This window comes from Chionomys nivalis, chromosome 7 (assembly GCF_950005125.1).
Source record: "Chionomys nivalis chromosome 7, mChiNiv1.1, whole genome shotgun sequence".
NCBI classification, from domain to species: domain Eukaryota; kingdom Metazoa; phylum Chordata; class Mammalia; order Rodentia; family Cricetidae; genus Chionomys; species Chionomys nivalis.
The window spans coordinates 33267222-33288959 of record NC_080092.1 but is presented as its reverse complement, the minus strand read 5'-3'; the positions used below and the strand labels follow the sequence as shown (position 1 = coordinate 33288959).

At 39.4% G+C, this 21738-nt stretch overlaps 1 protein-coding gene across 4 annotated transcripts; it reads right to left on the bottom strand.

Annotated features, from left to right (window-relative positions):
* Positions 1-3176: 3176 nt before the first annotated feature.
* Clk4 (CDC like kinase 4) lies at positions 3177-21316 on the bottom strand. Of its 4 annotated transcripts, XM_057774271.1 has the most exons (14): positions 16969-17067; positions 16103-16170; positions 13710-13768; positions 12216-12438; positions 11068-11158; positions 10608-10674; positions 8359-8475; positions 8108-8274; positions 7858-7952; positions 7455-7584; positions 6319-6401; positions 4440-4519; positions 3741-3831; positions 3177-3666 (listed from the first exon to the last, which is right to left on the bottom strand). In XM_057774271.1, exons 3-14 carry the CDS (start codon positions 13760-13762, stop codon positions 3526-3528), a joined length of 1338 nt encoding a protein of 445 aa, XP_057630254.1. In that variant the 5' UTR covers positions 13763-13768; positions 16103-16170; positions 16969-17067; the 3' UTR covers positions 3177-3525. The 4 variants fall into 4 exon arrangements, with proteins under 4 accessions (XP_057630254.1, XP_057630252.1, XP_057630253.1 ...); XM_057774269.1 differs by lacking the exons at positions 13710-13768; positions 16103-16170 and adding an exon at positions 21181-21316 and having other exon boundaries at positions 16969-17129; XM_057774270.1 differs by lacking the exon at positions 16103-16170 and having other exon boundaries at positions 16969-17090.
* Positions 21317-21738: the final 422 nt, after the last annotated feature.

Here is a 21738-nt window from a genome sequence, read left to right as displayed (position 1 = left end):
CTGGCCCAAGGGCATCAATGGGCTATGCAATGAAGACAACCACACAAGCACGTCAAAGGTTATTTGAGCTGAGTAGTAAAGAGAAACAAACTTAAAAGCAATTAGAAAAAAAGAAAAAAAAACCATATGCAAAGGAACAAAATAACAGGCTTCCTGGCCACAGTACAATGGAAGGTAGAGAACCTTCCATTTTCACCAACACAACTCTAGCCCTAGCCTGAATGCACAGCAACAATGACAGTGACACAGACCTGTAATCCCGGTACTCAGGAGGCTGAGGCGGGAAGACCATAGTTAAAAGCTTCAAGGCCAGCAAGGGTTAATGAAACTGTCACATAACGGGGTGTTGAAAACTCCCAGAAACACAAAAGCCAAAAGATTTCATTGTTACCACAGCTACAATAAAGAGAAATGTTAATGCCTAACTCAGGGCAGGAAAAAAACCACACTAGAAATACAAACTTAGACAAAGCAAACCCTAACTCTCTGGATTAACTAAGACTCCTTGCTAGGCTGGTGGGGATGCAGGCCTGTGACCCCACACTTGGGAGGTGGGACAGAAGGTATCTATGGTTACATAGTAAATTCAAGGTCAGCCTGGACTATATATCCTGTCTCCAAAATGAAACATTTAAATCTCTTAAAGATCTAGACATACTAGCTCTGGCCCCATAGTGATTGAGGCAGGAGGATCACCCTAAGGATTTTGAGGTAGCTTGAGATACAGAGTAAGAATTTGTCTAAAAACAAAGCTATCTTATTAAAACAATTCAATGACTTAAAACAAAAACAGTGACACCTTGCAGGACTTTCTATGGCTGAAGGGAATGTATGAAGACCAAAGTCCAGCAGGGGAGAAGCCTCTATCCTGCCATTCTTGTGCTCTAAGAGTTAGGATGCCACATGCGGCTCAAGAGGATACACAGTCTCAACTGCCAAATGCTGAACAGTCACTTAGTTAACAACTATCTCCCAGGGCAACAAGGCATGAAAAACAGCTAAAAATAAGTTAATTAAAAGACATGAAGACTCTTTAACCAAAAAGCAAAACACATGGCGGGCAAAGGCCAGTGAGATGTCAATGTGTCATCCTGGCTGGGTCCCGTATATATAATAATCCATGTTTTGAGACAAGATTAGACTAAACATCAGACTTTTAGTTGAGGTAGGTGAGGTCTAACAAAACATGCATGACAACTCAGTTGTTGCAGTAAGTGCTTTTATTCACTGAATCATCCTCCCAGCAAAACTGTTTAAGAGTGTTATTATGCAAATATATATTTAAATCTATTAAAAATATAGAATTAAGATGAAATATGGTAGCTAACATTTGTATTTGAACAGAACGTAGATTGATTTAAAAATCTGCCAAATATTTTAAAGCTGGGCTATATATTTAAGAGACAAGGACTCATTCTACTCTAATAATTTTAAGATGGGAAAAAAATCACTAATACAGAACCAGCCTCCCTCAATGCTCAAGTATATTTCTATCAGAGAACTTTCATCTTTTTTTTTTTTTTTTAATTGGTTTTGGTTTTTGGAGACAGGGTTTCTCTGTGGCTTTGGAGCCTGTCCTGGAACTAGCTCTTGTAGACCAGGCTGGTCTCAAACTCAGAGATCCGCCTGCCTCTGCCTCCCGAGTGCTGGGATTAAAGCCGTGCGCCACCATTGCCTGGCCAGAACGTTCATCAGAGCATATCATCTCTCCTTAAAAAAAAACAACAAAATATATAGGGAAGGAGTCTAGAGGAAATGGGAGATAAAAGAAGGAATAGGGAGATACGGTCATTATATTCATGTATAAACAAAGAATTAAAAACATTTAAAAATTACCTCCATTATGAATGACCCATGTTCATGTGCCAGTCTAAGCCCTTTTCTTTTTAGTACTGAAGCTGTAGACACCGTAAAAAGCAGTGAACCTTCCAGAAAACGAGTGAACCAATAAAGGCAGGCAGGAGCAGGGAGCTGAGAGCTAAAAGGAAGGAATGCTTGGCAGAGAACATTTCCAGAATGACCACCACTACTCATTTCTTCTAAATTTTGCAATAACTCTTTTGTTAGTGTTAGTAAACAAGTTAGTAAAACACCTTGTGAAGAATGTTAATTTTCAGAAGAGAAATGGACTTAGAGACTGTTATCTTAAAAAAAACCCAAAACATTGTTTTAATTATGTGTGTATGGGTATGTGCACATTAGTACAGCTGCCTGGATGTCAGAAGACAGCACTGGATTCCCTACAGCTGGAGTTTTGTTTGCCTAACACAGTGATGGGAATATAAGAACAGTACGTGATCTTAACTACTGAGCCATCTCTCCAGCCCCGAAAAGCAATCAGTAACTTAAGAAATGTGATCGTCTTTTTTTTTTTTCCCTTTACACCAAGATCAACCTATGAAAAGGATTTTTTGGGATGGGGCCTGGGAACCCATGCTGGGGAAAAGACAGGCTTAGGGGAAGCCTAGGAAGTGGACTGAAGAATGGGATGGGAAAAATAAAACTTAGAAATGTTCTGAAGGTGTACGCTGACATGTAAATGGCATTGGAAGCCTTGATATACTTTATGTGCAATTCTGTGATACTGAAGTTCTTAGCTCTACTGTACTAGGAAGACTGCCTCTAGACAGTATAGTACAGCCTGGCTTTAACTACTTGTCACGCAGAAGAAAGCTCTACGTATTTGTGCTTTGAAATATAGATAGATACAGCTCAAATCTGTCTGCAATGTTAAATTAAGATTTAAGTCTTAAATGATGTATTTGTGGTCTGATTAAACTCCTTCATAGACTAATCAAGTATCTTTCCATGAGGGCCTGTTGACATCACGAAGAAAAGAACAGAAAAAAAAAATTGTTTTGTTTTTTTGAGACAGGGTTTCTTTGTGTAGCTTTGGAGTCTGTCCTGGAACTCATTCTGTTGTCCAGGCTGTTTTCAAACTCAGAGATCCGCCTGCCTCTGCCTCCTGAATGCTGGCATTAAAGGTGTGCGCCACCAAGGCCTGGCCAGAAAACAAAATTTAATGAAACTTTTACTATGCTAATTTTCCTGAGTTTTAGTTTTTAAAATCTGCCCACCTAGACTGCTGCCTGTTCAATAATCAATAACAAAAACCACATTTCTCATGAAAAGTTCTACATTTGAGGTGTATAAAGAATACTCAATCACACAAAGTGGTCAAGATTTCCTTTTACTCAAGAAAAAAAAAAAATCACTTCAGAGTCAACCTTCATGTACAAAAGACAAGACCAATCACTTTAATCACTGGACACAAAGGGTATTCCAAAGGCCTTTAAAAATGGCAATTAACATCAAAAGGGAAAATTCATTTTAACTCATATTGCATTCATTATCAACACTATACTTAACAAGGTAGCTATGCTATTGATACAAAACATACAGTATTTACACTTAACTGTACAAAATAATTTAATGTTTACAAAAATATTAGAATGTTTAGTTGACTGACACAGTCTTAAAGTAATTGCTTCTAGAGAAGTATATAGGAAGACCACTGATTCCCATTCATTTCCTTTTTAATAAGTCAAAGAAAGGGTGCTGCAATGCTTCATCCAAGGTAATCCTTTTCGTTGGGTCATACTCCAACATTCTTCGAACCAGGTCAAACAGCTTTTCATGCTCTTCATCGTGACACAGCATAAATTCCTGGAGGAAATGGTCTTGTTACATAAAGACATAAGTGAAAATGTGACTTAATCATTAATCTTTTGTCCCTTTACCTTCAATGGCTTGCAGCGTCTTCTAACATATCTCCCAGCTGAGCTATGCTCATCCCAATCTAGCTGGTTATGGTGGAAATATTTGCGCTTCCTACAAGAGAAAAGAAGTTGAAGTTAAAATAAAATAAGCAAAGTTCCACATTTTTACCTTGTCGTCAACCCTTGGTAGGGACAAGACAGAACAGATCTCTCTCTAAATGTACAGACATATATTTACCTGTGTGTAATTTTTTAAATATTGTCAACATGACAGGATCTTCCTTTTTCATCTACTCTGGGGAATTTTAGTTATCTCAACTAGGCAGTTCATAAACGAGAAAACACTCACTTTACAAAGGAAGACTCCTAGTGGGGAATTCTGATCTCACCAGATACAGATGGGAATGGGAATTTTTTAACAACTTCCCAGGTGAGCTAGAAAACACTATCCTGTTCAAGGGCTCAGAGCAACAACAGGAAATTCAAACAAGACTGACAAGACTCCAGAAAGAATGGGCTCTCACATGTATTGTTTTTTTTTTCATCAACTTAAAAAAAAATCTACATAAAAGTTACTTTGAGTACTAAATTATTTTTTGAAAATGACCTTTTAAAAATGCTAAGATTATAGCTCTAAGTTATCATTTGTACAGAATTTCTTTTTACTTCCAGATCTGTAGTCCTCAGAACAGGCCATCATTGAATGCATCTTAGACAAACCTTGTCTTTTGGATCATGTGCACTGGGATGGGTCCTAATATCCGCTCCATCATTGCCAGGTGTTCCTTACTATCATGAGTCTAAAAAAAAATTCAGGAAAAAGGAATTTAGCATCTCCACTTCCTTACATGCACATAAAAAAGAAGAGTAAAAATATATGCTGATAAAAAAGGACTAGTCTAAGCTGGACTGTGGTTGCACACATTTGGGAGGCAGAGGCAGGGGGAACTCTCTGAGTTCGAGGTCAGCCTGCTCTACAGAGTGGGTTCTGAGACAGGTTGGATTACACAGAGAAACCCTGTCTTGAAATACCAAATAAAATAAAATGAATAAAGGCCAGAGATGGCTTAATGGGGAAAACGCCCTTGTTTTCAAGATTAAAGATCTGAGTCCAACCCCTGGGACTCACATCATAAAAGAACCAACTCCCACAAGTTATCTTCCACATGTGTGCATTCCCTTAAGTAAATAAATTAACAACAACAAAAAGACTAGATTAGCCAGTTACACAGTTTATATTACATATTCTTCAAAGATGACTGATACTGAAAGAGCTATGCTGTCTCGTGCAAACACAGTACAGTCCAAGATCTATCTGGTAATCAACATGAAAAGTGTCTAACAAAAAAATGCAACAATTTCCTTTTCATGAACTGTTTAACTAGACCACTATTATGCTTACTTATCCTGGGTAGTATAGTTGTTCTAACAATTCTCATCACAATTCTTGAGCTTTGTTTAGGAATGTGAATTCAAAGAGATTAAGACAAAGGCACATAGCTCATAACTAAGCAAAGTTAACAAAAGTCAAGGATCTTATTCAAAACTAACAAGAGTTGCTACACCAGAAAAGCAGCAGTTGGACACATAGGTAAAATGGTGTCTAGTCTAGAGCTGAGGCAGGCTAACTTTTTCTCTGAAAAAGTTATTCAGACAAAAGATATTTTAGGATGAGCTGCTGGCAAAATACCTTTTCTCTTTATCAGGCAGCAGGGAGCACTTTTACAACAGCCCACACTTTGCCAATCTTTGTTCTAGAGAGCAAAGATTGTGTGTTGTATTTAATGCTTTTTCAATTTATCAATTATAAGGCCCAAGCAAATTGCCTTTAAAACACTATTACTGCTGGGCCATGGTGGTGCACGCCTTTTATCCCAGCACTTGGGAGATAGAGGCAAGTGGATCTCTCTGAATTTGAGGCCAGCCTGGTCTACAAAAGGGTTAGTTCCAGGATAGCTAGGGCTGAAACAGAAAAAACCCTGTCTCAAATAAAACAAAACAAAAAAACCAACAACAAACCCCCCAAAAACCAACACCCCCCAACTCAAAAACCATTATTATTGAGAGGAATAAATATTACTACTCCCACATTTGTTTTTGTTTTGTGAGACAGATGATTTCTTTTGCAGTCAAGACTGGCCTTAACTTCACTAGGTAGGTGAGGACTCACAACTTGATCCTCTTGTTTCAGCCTCTTTAGTGACATGTGTGTCATCACACCTAGCCAGTTCCATATTTTTATGTTTTTTATTTTTATGTATTTAGAAACATGGTTAGCATAGCCAGAGCAGAATTACAATTAGCCACATTAACACTAATATAAAGTTCAAGAAGTTCTATAAAACAAAAAAGAGAAAAAGCAGAACATAAAATATGAACTCTACATGAATTTCACATTATAGACAGCATACACATTCAAAGCAAGTTACAACCTCACTAGTAGCAGAACTTCAATCAACTGTGCTTTCAGAAGGATGATATTTATGTTTTACTTTTAATGATAATGATCTATGGTAAATCTCCAGTATGGAAGCTAAATATAAAGCACATAACATAAAATTCATTAAAGATCATCAAATAAAATGTATTAGATACATACCTGAAAGACTGTAAACCCAAGGTAATACTCAATAAGAATGCAGCCTATGCTCCAAACATCACAAGGCTGAGCCCAACCTAAAGCTATCAAAAACAAACAAGCATGTTACTATTGAACACCTTTAAGCTGCTGACCCTTCCTCACACTCAGGTGCTCTTTATAGCCTACCTAGGAGACTACAACAGCAACCTCAGGATTTACAATTTTGGTGCACATAGCTCAGGCTTGTCTGGAACTTGGTATTTTCCTCAGTCTTACAAGTGGGTGCCATCACACCTGGTCCCATATAGTCACCCTTGTTCATTCCACAATGTTCACCACTGGAAACTTATATAGCAATAGAGTAACATCTTCAGACACTAGAATTTGAGCTCTGATCAAAGTTTTCAATCATTATACCTCAATATACTTTTCCTCAGGTGACTAACTGTAGCCCTTTACCCCATTAGTCAATGAATCCCTTCTGATACTAGAGAACTTCATCTCACTCTTTCCCACTGTTACCCGACTGCTAACATCTAAAGCAACTGCTTTCCCTTTACTGCAGCACCCAACTACATTCTCCTCTTAATCTGCCTTCACCCTGGGGAACACCACAGTATTCTAATCCCCCAGACTCCAGATTCCTTTTCCAGTGACTCCAACTTTAGATCTGTATCAACAATAGCACCTCTTCTGTTTTGTTTCCAAGGCCCCAATCCCATCAGTGACTTGAAAGTTTTGAGGTGTAATACATACTCTCTGAGTTTCTAAATTCTGCCCTTTCACTTCCAGCTTTCTCCCATAATAAGCTAACAGAGACTCTTGCTTAAAGTCTCTTTCCTCCTGCTCCTTACCTATCATGTCTAAGTCAGCCAACCAAACCCTGGGCACCTATGGCAGAGCCTTACTTTGCCGATAGAGTAGAAATTAGTGACTACATAACCCCACAATCACAAATGATGCCTTTACCAAACATACCCACTGTTACTATCTATCACTTGAGGGTCACAAATCATCAGCACTTAGGATACCTTTCACAAACACTGTCACACAGGAGAAACAGACAAAACTCATTTCTGTATCCTGCTAATATCATTTTAGTTTAACCATGACCTTCAACAATTAGAGTGTAAGGAAGTCTGGTGTCTACTAACCCAAAATAACCTCTGGAGCTCTGTAGTGCCGTGTGGACACCAAGGTACTATGATGTTCGTCATCATATGTTGCACTTCCAAAGTCAACAACTTTGATATCTGTGTTTTTCAGGGTGCGTTCATCTCGTTTCTAGAGACACAGTTGAGTAAAGATGAAACTCAATAAAGATATAAAACATTCTATAACACTACTCATAAAATGTGCAAATGAATCCTCCCTCTTTACCATTCCCGCCTCTCTACCCCCCTCCCGCAACTGGGATAGAAGCATCCTATTCCTACTCTATTTGTGGATGAACATCAGATATAAATAGGCTCTGAAGTGAAATTCCTCATTCAAGGACCACCAAGCTACATTAATTTTAAAGACAACACCAAAAATTAAAAGAAGTTTTTAACTTACCATTTTAGAATTGTATTTGACTACATAGTCAGACTTCACAAATAAAATATTTTCAGGTTTTAGATCCGTATGAGTTAATTTATTATGATGTAAAACTATAAAGAAAACAAAAACCATCATTAGTCTCACTTAAGAGATTTCAACTGGGGCTAGGATATGGGGGTCAAAAACGATTTCACCTTTACCTGTAACATATGCTGATTAGATAATAAAGACAATAAAAATATACCGTGTATTCACGAATACTTACAATTTATAGATTGGCAGATCTGATAAGCCATTTGCCTGATGTGGTCAATTTGAAATGGCAGAAAGCTATTTTCTTTAATAAAATCATAGGTACTAAGTCCCAGCAGCTCAAATACAATACAAACATGACCATGATGATCAAACCATTCTAGCATCTGGACACATCGGCTAAAAGAGATCAAAATAATAACTGAGTGCACAGAAGTGAGCAGCTCACATAGCATGACAGCTTGTGGTTCAATGTATACTTACAAGACACTGTTGGGGTCAGTGCTGTTCAAGTGCTCCAACACTTGGATTTCAGAGCGAGCTGCCTCCCGGTAACGGCCTACATTTTTTACAATTTTCACTGCTACATGTAAGCCATCCCTTAAAAACAAAAGATGATGATGCTAAATATATAAGCAGTGGGATAAAATTGCATACCCTGTGAAAAGCACTTTCTTTTTTTGTTTTGGTTTTGAGACCAGATTTCACTATATATAGCTCAGGCTGGGCTTAAACTCATTATGTAGCCCAGACTGACACCGAATTTGTGATACTCCTACCTCAGTCTCCTAAAATACAATTGTAATTACATGTCTCCCATATTATTGTTCTAACTCTTTCAAAGTGCATTAATACCCTAGGTTCCAGAACATCTTTTCAAAACAAAGCAATCATTCATATAATACTTAGTAATTTTAAGATGTTTTTAAAAATTTACATTTATATTTCATACAAAACATTTTAAAGTGTAACACACATACACACACAATCAGATCATTTGTTCATTTGCTAGGCAGGATCTACTTTATGCAAAAGACAAGGCACAGGTGCTAGTACTGAACAATGGGACTCACTACTACATGCCTCGGTCTAATGACAAAGGCAGATGAGTATTAAGACATCCTCACAAGAGATGAAGCCCCAACTACTTATACAATAAAATAGCAATTTATACAATCAGACACAACTGAGCCCTGACAAACTGTGAGCCTATCAAACAACTGGCTAAAGACACTATAAACTATTGAGGCCCCTCCCTCCAAGCAGACTCATTCAAGTATGTAGAAATAGCTACATTAAGAGCAGTGGGCATTTCCAGTAATAATTCTTAAAGAATATAAATAGTATTTTGAGAAAATCATGGACAATGGGATGAAAGAAATTTTTAGAGGTTTTTTTTTGGGCTAGTGATGGAAACAGGACCTTGCTTGCCCATGTCAGCCACACGCTGGGCCAACAATAAACATTTCCAAGTATGAACTCAAGCAGTTTGTTCATGGATAACAGCACAGATCAAGTAGCTATGATACTAAGACTCACCAAATATGTTTAAACACAGATAAACTTTACTTTCAAGACTACTAGTCAGGCAGTGGCGGCCGTGCACTTGGGAGGCAGAGGCAAGTGGAGCTCTGTGAGTCTGAGGTCAGGGTGGTCTACAGAGTATAATGATATTTCATTTGTATTTTAATGAATAAAGCTTGCCTGAAGATCAGAGAGAAAAACAGTCTCACTGATTGCTACTCAAATGTAACACAATTAATAAAAACCCAAGGCAGATAGATATTGGGGTTCAACCTGAAGATCAGAAAAGAAAAGCAGCCAGTCACTGGCTCCTACCACTCTATCTCAGTCTGAAAATGGTGATCCTACCTCCAGGAGTCCTCAGAATGAGACTGTGTCTGAGAGCTGTCTCCTTTCATCTTATATTCCTCTCTAGGGCTAGGATTAAAGGCATGCACTACTACTACCAGGTTTCTATAGCTAACTAGTGTGGTTACTGGGATTAAAGGTGTGTGTCACTACTGCCTGGTCTGTAAGGCTGACCAGTGGAGCTGTTTTACTCTCTGGTCTTCAGGTAAGCTCTATTTATTAAAATACAAATGAAATATCACTACAACAGAGAGAGTTCCAGGATAGGCCCCAAAGCTACAGAGAAACCCTGTCTCAAAAACAAATAAAAACCAAACCAAACCAAACAATAAACCTCAACTACTGCTATATACAGTAAGCTGGAAAATTATACCCTTTCCAACAATTTCTGATGAAAAAAAATTAAAGATGTTATTTTAGAAAGGTGTAGCTTCACTAAATTATTTTAAGAAGTTCACTTACAAAAAAGTGGTAAAACCACACACAGAACAGAGGTTCTAAGGGACATGGTGCAATGAAGTAGGTAAAGTATATCCCAGAGAATGCAGACTTTATTCTATAGGTCCTAACGGAATTTCTCTGTAGTTCAGAAATCGCATTTTAATATATAAAATTGGAATTACTTTATTGACTCTGCAATCCAAAAGTTGCTGAATCTTACTGAACTTGAGTACTCCTTTAATTACAGAGTAAACTCCATCTGAGAGAAACTGCCATCGGACACCAACAAAACTAATACTCATGGCACATAAATGATATTGAGTTACAGAAATCTTGTTGAATACCTCTCAGAAAAACTTGCAGCAACCACTTTAAAATACATTTCATTAAAATAGTCAAGAAAGAAAAAGCAAACTTACATGCCATGGTCAATGCACTCTACAACTTTGCCAAAGGCCCCTTCACCTAAAGTGTCCACGATTTCATCTAAAGTGAGGGAGAGAAAGAGAGTCTAAGTACCCGAGTACAATTGTACAGTTGTTCAAACAATGAATGCTTAAGTGTGGCATATTTCCAAATGATCTCTAGCAAAACATAACTAAGGTTTCATCGCTCAAGTTATTGTATTTTCAGCTGCTACAAAGCAATTAGATAGAGCTATCTGTCTTGCTCTAATCTCAAACTCCACTGATTGTTTTGGAATTTAAAGAATAGAAATATTTAAATTCTACAGAAAAGAAGAAATACAAAAGAACAAACAAACCCACAAAAAACAAAACAAAAAAGCAATGAAGAGTCTTTAGCCCCCCGCTGACAAACTATTCTTTAAAAGATTATTCTGTCTGCAAAGTTTAAAAAGTGTTGAAAAATATTCTATACATCTTGCTCTTAGAACGTCTCCACTTTGACAGATCAGGTGACCCTCCTCATCATCCTCTATACTCCTGGATCTTTTCCTTCGGTGGCTCTTCTGGAACGGCAAGTGGGCAGCACCAAGATCGTCCAGCCAATCAATATATCAGAGTGAATTCAGGGCAGAATACGCAATTCATTCAGCGGGGAGATATTCAGGCATTCAGATAAGCACCAGGCCACGAACAGTTGGCAGGAGCAATTTCAAATTCAGTCCCCAGAAATTCACAGGGCACAGTTTATGTTACAGAAGAAAAACATGGCAAGGAACAGATTTTCAGATAAGATACTTAAAGTGGCAATAGAAAAAAACAACACAATTGTCTCTTTAAAATACTGATTTAATTGAAGTCTGAAGTTTAAAGAATGCAATGTCAAGATTTACTATTTTCTGATATAACCATATGCTGTGAGTTGAGTTGTCTAAGTTTGTCAGAAAAATGTCAAGATTAGTTGAAATTGTTCTCTTTTAGCAACATTTAAAAATAAATATCATAATAAGAGGGGGAAGTAAAGACTAATTTCAATCTTCAATCTAGTAAATGCTAGTTCTACAGAAAAAACTTGGGGAGGGAAATGATACCTTGAAATTTACGAATTAAAGCTGTCAGGCTTTTTCAATACATTTCCCATTCAGCACCCAGTTCAGAACTTTAGCAAAATTAACTACAGACAATGATGTGCTGCACTAGGAGCTATACTACACACTAATCAGCAACAGCTAAGCACCCCAACAGTGTGACTCGCCTGAATTGTTTCCAATTATCAGTAAAGCAGTTTCTTTCAAAATAATTTAAAAAATGTTTACATTCAAAGAAAGATATGGGTGCCTCAGTTTTTAAATATACTGCACAACCACAAAATAAGATGTTTTACTATTAAAACCAACAAGCTCATGATCCCGTTTGCAGAATGAGTATAAGTGTGGGCAAGTGAAGACTAGCTAATACACAGGAGTCAGTTATGAGAATGTGTTCATTTCCTTTAAGGATTCAAGTAATATAAATATAAATTATAGCATATCCAAATAGCATTAAAGAAACTTTTAGAACCTTATCACTTTTTTAGAGCCTTACAAATAGAATCCATTCAAAATAAAAACAAATCACTCATACCGAATGTGACTGATGACTTGCACAGTGTCTATTACGCTTCCTTTTAGGGCTGCTTCTCCTGCTTCGTACTGAGGATTTACTGCAGTGGATCCGGTAAGAGCTTTCAATGTCTCTATGATAATGTCTGGGAACATATCCTTCGCAGTAATCATTTCTGTACTCATCAATGTATCTTCGATCCCGATAATCTCTTTCATTCAAGCATCTTGCTTCTAAATAGTGACTGCAAACATGTTAAAGAATTTTAAATTATTCTCTTCATTCTGGAATAATGTGGTTCAAACAAAATTCTCAAAAATTCTTGGTTTAAATAGCTAACTCAATAAAAAGAAAAATTCTAATTGACGAGATGAAATTTGTACTTATCTCAGATAACTTAATAATTTTAACCAAATATATTTTTCCATATATAATTTCTACAGCCAGGCATGTTGGTATATGCCTGCAATCCCAGCATTTGGAAGGGCAGGAGGATCATGAATTCAAGGTCATCCTGAAGTACACTGCAAATCTGAAGCCAGTCTGGGCCACATGAAACCATCTCCAAAAAACAAAACAAAACAAAAACCCCACACATTAGAAAATTGCTGCCAACAATTCATACCAAGGAACAAAGCTTTAATTACAATATATGTATAATTAAATGTTCCTTTATCTTCTGAAAAATCAAGACCAAATCTGCAAACCTGTTCTGCAATACACAGGAATCTAAAAATAGCTTCCTTTCCCTCTCTCCAAGCCACACACATTCAGAGAAAGGCAAAAGAGAATTCCTTTCCCTTTAAATGTAAGCACATTTTTGGATATCCCAGACAGACTCTTCTGTAATGTGTATCACAGATACAAGGAACCTTAAATGTATTTCAGTCCTTTCATTTACTAACTCAATTAAGATCCCTAAAGGATATGCCATTGTTGCAGAGCACACTAGTGGCAAAAGCTAAGATTTGCAAACTGTCACCACTGCCCTACATGTCACCTATTCTATCTCCTCCCTTTTCTATGTTTATGTTTTCTGATTCCTGTTTTGAAAATCAGACACCAGAACTTCTGAGGCCTGCCTAGTGTGACAAACACATCTAAAATCGACCCTCCTAACAATAAAGGGTCCAGGACCCTGGATAGCCTCCTACTCTACTTGCTTTGCATTTCTTATTATTTTTGGTTGTTAGCCTAGCCTTTTAATGGTTGAGTCATCACTCTAGCCCCACTTTGCATTACTAACTTCCTGTGACTCTTGCAAAATACCCAAGAAATAGAAAAGAAAACAGCATTTTCTAGTGCCACAGTGCTTCTACAGATCCCTTTGAGAACCTCATGGGAAAGGTTATAGACCCTTTCCCCCAAGAAATGCACAAATGCATAAACAAAACTTGGCAAGAACTTCATGGAGGTCATGGACCTCAGGAAGTCAGTGGATCCAAGTTAAGTGTCCTGATCTGATGGAAAGAAAAGGACAGGTTCATTTGGCCCAGTTTCCCATCCCCCCTCTACCTGGGATGAGTGTCCTCTTCAACAGAGTGCGAAGCTTCAAGAGGGATGCACATGGAGCACTGAGGGAGAGAGGGGACACCTGCCCAGTCAGACAAATCAGCTAAATAATCCTGACAAGCAATGGAGTGACAGATGTTGCTGAGGCTGCCCCCACCAACCCCTTTATACTCCCCAGAATATGCTGTCATTTCCTTCCCAAGTGCTGGTTTAAGCAGAAACAGAGAGAAACATCCCTAGGACAACTACTCAACAGGACTGGCATCTAATTCAGGCTGGGTTTTCTTATTGCCTAGCATCATTCTCAAGTTCTTCCTAACCTCTGGAGAAACAACTCAGGATATTCAGATAAAACTCTAGGCCTGAGTCAATTGGTCTAAAACAAAAATCTGGATGAAACACAACAAACTAGATGTCATACTTTAAGGGCTTCCTATTTAATTTTATAAGGTATCACACCTGTCTCCACCACATCCAAAGTCTACCTTAAAAAAAACTAGACTAATAATTTTTAACTGGAATACTATGTGAAACTGGCCCTGCTGACAAACACTCTATCAACGATAAAAAAATGGAAGTGGTGATGCACTACCATGAGCAGAACTAGCATGAGGACCTTTCCAGTTTATCACAACCAAAGACCAAAGGTTAAAGATTAAAGTCCACAGAATTATACAAGCTGTAGACAGGGTAGACAGAATAACAGATTTCATCTTTTAAAAATATCCACTGAATGCCCAGTGAATATTTCATTGTAACTTTTCAAAACAGCCCAAACTGTTGAGTGCACTGAAATTTGTTTTATTTCCACACAGGTCCTGTGGGAGATAAAATAAAATCATATAAGGCAAAGTCTCTGCCAACAAATGAACAACTTAAGATTACTCACAAAGAGAAAGAAAAATCAAAATAGACAAATGAAAAACAAGTTGAAAAGGTGCAAATGATCACTTAGACTCAGGGAGGGCAAAGAATTCAATTAGATTAAAATGATTAGGGAAGAATTCACGAAAAAGACAGATAATCATCTTAAAGGAAAGTCAGGACTGGACAAAACAGACAGCAGAAGAAATTCCAGGAGAACAGCAGAGTGCCATCTAACACTTAAACAGAGAACACCACCAGGCAGAGGCTTAGGATGCATGACAGCAAGTAGATGAGTGTATCAAGAGTCAATTTTCACCCAGGAGAATGTCATTAGAAGCCCCCTCCCCACACCATACTATAGGTGTTTGTGAAAGGAAGGCCTAGTAGCACTAATACTGAATAGAGAGTTTGTAAATGAGGACCCAGGCCACAGAGTCTGAATCTTAGTCTGCATACCTCCTAGGTGATTTCCAGTCATGAAATTTATCAAAGGTTTAAAACTTGGTATTCTGTGTTACAGGAAGACAAATATATAAAGGTTATTTACAGCTTTGTTGGTCTTTCCGGTATTTGAGACAATAGATTAATTAAGTCTCCTGAAAGACAGAGACCAACTCACAGGCTACTGCCAAAAATTAAGCCAGGGGAAAAAGGTTTTATAATGCATGTAACAAAGGGCTTAAATAATTAATACATAATAAAGTCTTATAAATCAGTAAGAAACATACTTTAACAGAAAACAACTGATGTAAAAATTCTTCACAACAAATTCACTAGAAATTTAGAAATTCAGATTAAGAAAACAATTTAAAACAGACAAAACTAGAGACAGCATGAAGGAGCATGTTATAAGCATTCTAGAAAAAGAAAAGAGAATATGCAACAAGAACCTTGTGAGATTTCATACCCTTTAACTTGAAAATGCCTCTTCTTAAAATCTACTTTCACAGGCAAAGATTTGTACACAAGATCCTTTAGGAACAGACAGTGAGAAGTAATTCAGTCAAGTAACGGGCAATAGTTTCCAACCTGTTGTTCCTTTATTCTTTGTTCCTTCAATTTCCCAGTAATTTTATTAAAATATTTATAAAATGTTTCATTTTTTTTTTTTACAGTTAATGAATATTCTGGATTAGGATGAATAACCACCATAAAATGTGTCTGGTGTCAATGTCAAAAATGGCAGTGCTGGCTTAGTGGCTAATCGAACTGACTTGTTTTTTATAATTATGAACACAAATCCCTCAAATCAACCTTTACACATATATAATATATACTAGAACTATGAATAATTAGTTTTCAGATGATAAGCCTTAAATAGTATTTTGTACTTTGTATACTGTAATAGTAGGGTACAGATAATTTATATTGTGAATTGTTCATTACTAAGGTCTGGTCATTCAATCTTGCCATAAACCTTACCCCTCACATAGCTATTTAATAAAGCATGATTATTGTACAGGAACTACAAATAAGCTCTTTGACAGAATAACTCTGTTTAGCACGGAGAAGGAAAAAAAATTACATACTGTTTTTTAAAGTAACCCCAGCTGGCTAATTTAGAAAGCAATCTGGTAAACAGCCCCAATGGAACAATCTGTACAAACAAGGAGAAAACATAGAACCAACAAAACGAATGAAAAAGGGAAATTAATGGAAGGCAGAGTGAAAGAAACTACTCACCTAGCCTTTCTTTACTATTTAGAACTTTAAGATTCTTTTAATCCTATGTACACGTATTACCTTCAAATTTTATACCATAATAAGATTTCCATAATTTTTTAACTAAGGCTCTATCCTAAATTACCAGAGCAAGTTCCTAAAAATCTCAGACAGACATACCCATTGGTTTTCTTCTATAAACATACCCTGTAGAACACAAGTGACTAACCCTCAAAGCACTTTAATGTTCTCAAAAGTATGCTGCCTTTCTCATTTGTATTAACCACCCTCCGTGACATCTTAATTGTGAAACACTTTTTGCACACCCAAATATACATACCATCTTCCTATACAACTTAAAGCCACTCATTGGGTATCATTATATATATCCTTTTGCATCCCCCTCCCTTTTGTGATGAAGAGGTTTTTAAGGATTTTAGGACATTATGCATAGACAGTACCAAGTGTTCTAGCATTGAACTACATCCCCAGAATCCTTATTTTTCATTCGCTTGCTGAGCAACTATCTGCCTCCCATCATTCCCAGTCAGATATATGAGAAACTATTTTATTCACAGCTATAGTCTCAGCACTATAGAAGCTAGCCTATAATGGCACTCTTAACTGTTTTTTGAATGAATAAACATGTTGCCTGAATTCTAAATTTGATAAAAGCTATAAAAGTAAATGACAAATTTTTAAACTGTTAGAACTTAAAATACAAGTCATTTACCAATCAGAGTCTTTAAACTGATGATGTGGTTTACAATGCCTGTTTTCTTGTGTACTACTGTGAGATCTCCTCTTCCGTTTGTGACTTCCACTGTAGCTGTCATGGCCCCAGCTTTCTCTGCCATCCCAATCAGGGCAGTGAGTTCGTTTGGAATGCCGCATCTGTTAACCAAGAGGGGGAAAAGGGTGAGCTGGAAAGCTAAAGATGGTTGTATAATTATATACAGGGCCACACAGGTTCTTACAATCTTTTTAGGTATATTTCCCAAAGCTTAGAACACATTAGTACTGCTATGAGATTGACTGATGAATGGAACTGACCTAATACTAAATGATGGGCAACAATGAGCCTTTAACACATTTTCTTTCACTACTTAGTAAAAGGAGAAATCCTCAAGTTAGTGTTTGCCTTCAAAAATACTCACTGACTTTATAATCTTTTTTGTGTTTTGAGACTGGGTTTCTCCATGTAGCCCTGGCTGTCCTGGAACTCACTCTGTAGAACAGGCTGGTCCCAAACTCAAAGAGATCTGCCTACCTTTGACACCCAAGTGCTGGTATTAAAGGCATGCATTTAAAGGATGCACCTGGCTATCCTTTTAATTTTTTTAAAAGGGTCAATTAAAATTGCTCAAGGACTTGAGAGATTAGTCAGCCAGTAATGGACATGCTGTGCAAGTATGAGGACTTCATTTCAGATCGCTCACATCCATATAAAAAGCCAGACACCATAGCACAGAACTGTAATTCCAGACCTGGAGGTGAGGGTGGGGCATACAGATTCCTGAAACTCATTGGCTAGTCAGTCTAGCCTAACTGGCAAGTATCAGGTTCAATGAGAGACCTTGCCTCAAAAATAATATAAGAGACATGGACACACTCATGTTGACCTCTGGCCCATACACGAACCAGAATGCACATATGCATCCCTGACACACAAAACAGTTCAAGCATAGACTAAGTATAGACAGAATTATTTCATTATCTTCTACTTATGCTGATGTTTTAATTAGGTCACTCTTATGTTAACAATTTTACCAACTGAGCTATACTCTCAGCCTCTGAATTTGGATTTTAAAAGTCAAGACTGAAATGACTAAAGAAAAGCACCCACATTATATTTATGGCTAGCTCACCCCAATAGTATCACAAATGTTCTTCAGCCTGGCAAAGCATAATACAAACAATTAAAAGAGAATCATGGAAGTGACTGGTTTAAAGGTAAACAGCCTTTTATTAATGAGGCTTCTTTTTCCTTAAACTCTGTAGAGTTCCTTTCTCTAAATGCCAGAATTAGACCAATCTTTAAACTGGGACTTGGCCAGTGATATCAGATAATGGTAACAATGCTCAGACTTCATTTACAACTTCCGTGTACAGCTTGTATTCTCCCAGGCTCAGTATCTAACATTTATCCTTTTTGCTTGTGTCTAAATGTTGCATGCCTTATAATGAGGCCAATGGACAATTTGCCAAAATTAGTTCTCTCTGTTCACCACATGGGTCTCTGAGATCAAAGGTATGCACCTTTACTCACTTAACCACCCAGTTTCCCAAAGCAGTTTTTAAAAGATTAATTTTATTTTTAGTGGGGGGAAAGCTGCACATGACTGCAATTGTTCACAGAAGCCACAAGAGGGCACAGGATTCTCAGGTCCTTTACAAAAGCAGTACACACTCCTAAATCTCTGCGCTGTCTTTGCAGTTCCAGTAAAAATGTTACTGCTAAGCAGGGTTTAAATGGTTTGTGTGTATTGGGACGGGGATAGGATGGAACAGGACCACAGCTTAGCAAAGGGGCTGAATAAAGCCCCAATGGAGCAAAACCAACTTAGTTAATCACCTTCAGTTTGCCTAAACGACTGAAAAATATGCTAACAAAAGCTATTAAACTCCAGGCTTGGAAAGAAGGCAGTTTCTGTTCTTGCCTCCAAGGCGTTCCTAAGAAATGATGTGCATCACACCACAGGGTGTGATATCCATATTCTTTTTTTTGTCTTGACTACGGAGGATGTAATGGGAGGCGGGGGGTGGTAGTGGTGGTGATGGTTCTGAATTGCTAGGCAAGGACTCTACCACTGATCTGTATCCCCTGTCCAAATATCAGTAAATCCTATTCTCTTTCTTTTAGTTCTGAGCCGCCTTTCAGGCATCTTTCTGATAATGCGGCTTCTCTTTTAGCTCAGTTAAAAAAAGCAAGTACAGGTCGGGTGGTGGTAGTGCACAGCTTTAATCCCAGCACTCGGGAGGCAGAGGCAGGTGGATCTCTGGGAGTTCGAGGCCAGCCTGGTCTAGAAGAGTTAGTTCCAGGACAGGAACCAAAAACTACGGAGAAACCCTGTCTCGAAAATCAAAAAAAAAAAAAAAAAAAAAAAAGCAAGTACAGGTTAAGTCACCCCCTCCTCCTAAATTCTTGCTAGTTGCCTCAATAAAAGTAAGGCAAGCATTCCCTTTGATATATAGTCATTTCAATACGGCAAAGTAAAATAAGCACTACAAATTTACTTATGGCAAATGTCAAAACTCAACTTTCTTCAAAAAAGCACTCTTTCTATTTTTACTGGTATTCTGCTGACCCATTCCTTCTATTATCAAAATTGGGTCTGATTAAGCCTTTTTTTTTTTTCTGTTTCTTTGGGAATTGAATTCCGAATCTCAAGCACTAGGCTACTAAGCACTCTTAAGTAACAGCAGGCAAATTTACAGCTTCTGATGACTCATCATTACGACTGTCCATTAAGTAGGGTTTCACAAGACTTATTTATGTGCTTGTTTCAGTTCCCTCCTCCCCCTTAGATTTCACCCTGCCACACCAGTTTACCGAATTGAGACAGAATTCTCAAATGATATTAACACGCGAACATTAAAATTAAAAGAAATTCCTCGTGAGAGCCCAAGAGCTGTATTCCTTTATTTAGCTAGGTTTATTATTTAAAATTCAGCAGTTGGTCCCAGTCCCGACCACTCCCGCTGAATATCTCCCACCACTGCTTTATCTCCAGCGAAGTTCAGAACTAATTTTCTTAGGTGTGGAGGCACATGCCATGGTGGACGCAGAGGCAGGCTGAGCTCTGAGACAGTGGGTCCGATGACAGTCTACTTCGCAGAGTACCACCTTGTCTCAAACCAATAAAGAAATCTTTACTTATAAGGCAAAGTGAAAGATTTTTGGGCTCATATATGTATAAAGAGTTCCTTCTCATACACGGGAAGGAAAGCTACCTCAAAATATTACACCATCTCTAATACTTAAAGAAAAACGGCTACATGCTAGAATCTTGGTGTCTTTCAATAGAATAACACAATGGAACCAATATGCATATACCCATATTGGAAATACGATTCTCCACCACCCTCTTAAAGACCGTATGGTATCTGGCTGCATTTTCTAAGTGGGGACAAGGGGCACTCTGGTGCTTGCTCACAGCTGGGTCAAGCAGCGGCAGCGACAGAAGACAGGTGACTACCGGCCCACGGGGTTTGGAGGGCTGACCACTCCACCAAAGGGCTGTCACAGCGTAAAGGGCACCGTTCGTTCTCGGCAACCTTAGTACGGGGGAGAGGCGGCTACAACAACCAACAAACAAACAGGCTGGGCGTGGCGATGCCCGCCTTTAACCAGGCCGCTCGGGAGGCAGAGGCAGGGGGATCTTCGGAGTCCCAGGGCAGCCTGGTCTCCACGGCGAGTTCCAGGGCTGGCAGGGAGACATCTTCGGGGAGTTAAGAACCAAACCCAAACCCCGCTGCCCCAAGGGCGGACGGACCTTCCCTCCCAAGCGTGTTCCTCGAAGCTGGAGGTGAGCTCCAGCCACCGGGATCGCCGCAGTGCCCGCCCCACCACCCCCCGGGCAGCTGGCCAGGGCCTTTGGCGCAGACCGGCAGGGCGAACGGCGGACTCTGGGGAAGCCTCCAGTTCCGCACACTGCCAGGGCCGCCGAGAGGAGCGAGGAGGGGTGCGGGCGACCCGACTCCCGGAGACACCAGCGCCGGGGACGTGCCCCGCCAACGTCTCCCCATCGGCTCCCACCACGGCCGGTCAGCACCCTCGGGCGAACCCAGCACTCGTGGGCCGCGACTTCAGCGGCGAAACCGCAGCAGCTCGGGTGTTGTCGCCGCCGGCTGAGCGGCGCCCCGCAAGACAGCCACGAGCGCCGAGGCCCAAAGCCCGTTCTTTCCTCAGCCACCTAGCTCCGCGAGGCCCTGCCCGCCTTACCTCCGCAAAAGCGAAAGGCCTGTTGGCCGAGAAATGTCGCCGAACCGCCGTCGTCGCTCTCCAGCCGCGGCTGCGACAAACACCGACAAAATGGCGTCCGCGCAGTCACCCCACAACCTCCTCAGGTGGATCTAGCGCCACCTACGCCGAGCAAGCGCGCATGCGTCACGGAACCTCGGGCCCGCCCACAGATTTCGCAAGGGGGCGGGCTCTGTGACGTCAGGAAGGGCGTGATCGTCCACATCGCGGCTGCGCGGCGCGGAAGGTACTTGAAGGAGGAGATTCTGTCAAGCTGTATCTGGGAGACCACCCTAACTCTATGGCGCGTGCCAGCCTCTTAAAGAAATTTTTTCTGGACGTGGCCGCCCTGGGCAGAGCCAACCTCTGACCCTTTCCCTTCATCCTCAAGTGGGACACCCAGGGGACTCGGCCTGCCAGTCATCGCTGAACTTTTCCCGGACTTCAGCCCCAGGCAGAGCCATTAGAGCATAGAGTCTCCAGAGGCTCAGTGCCAGGTCCAAGCTGATGGAGCCAGGGCAGCTCAGTGACCAGGATATG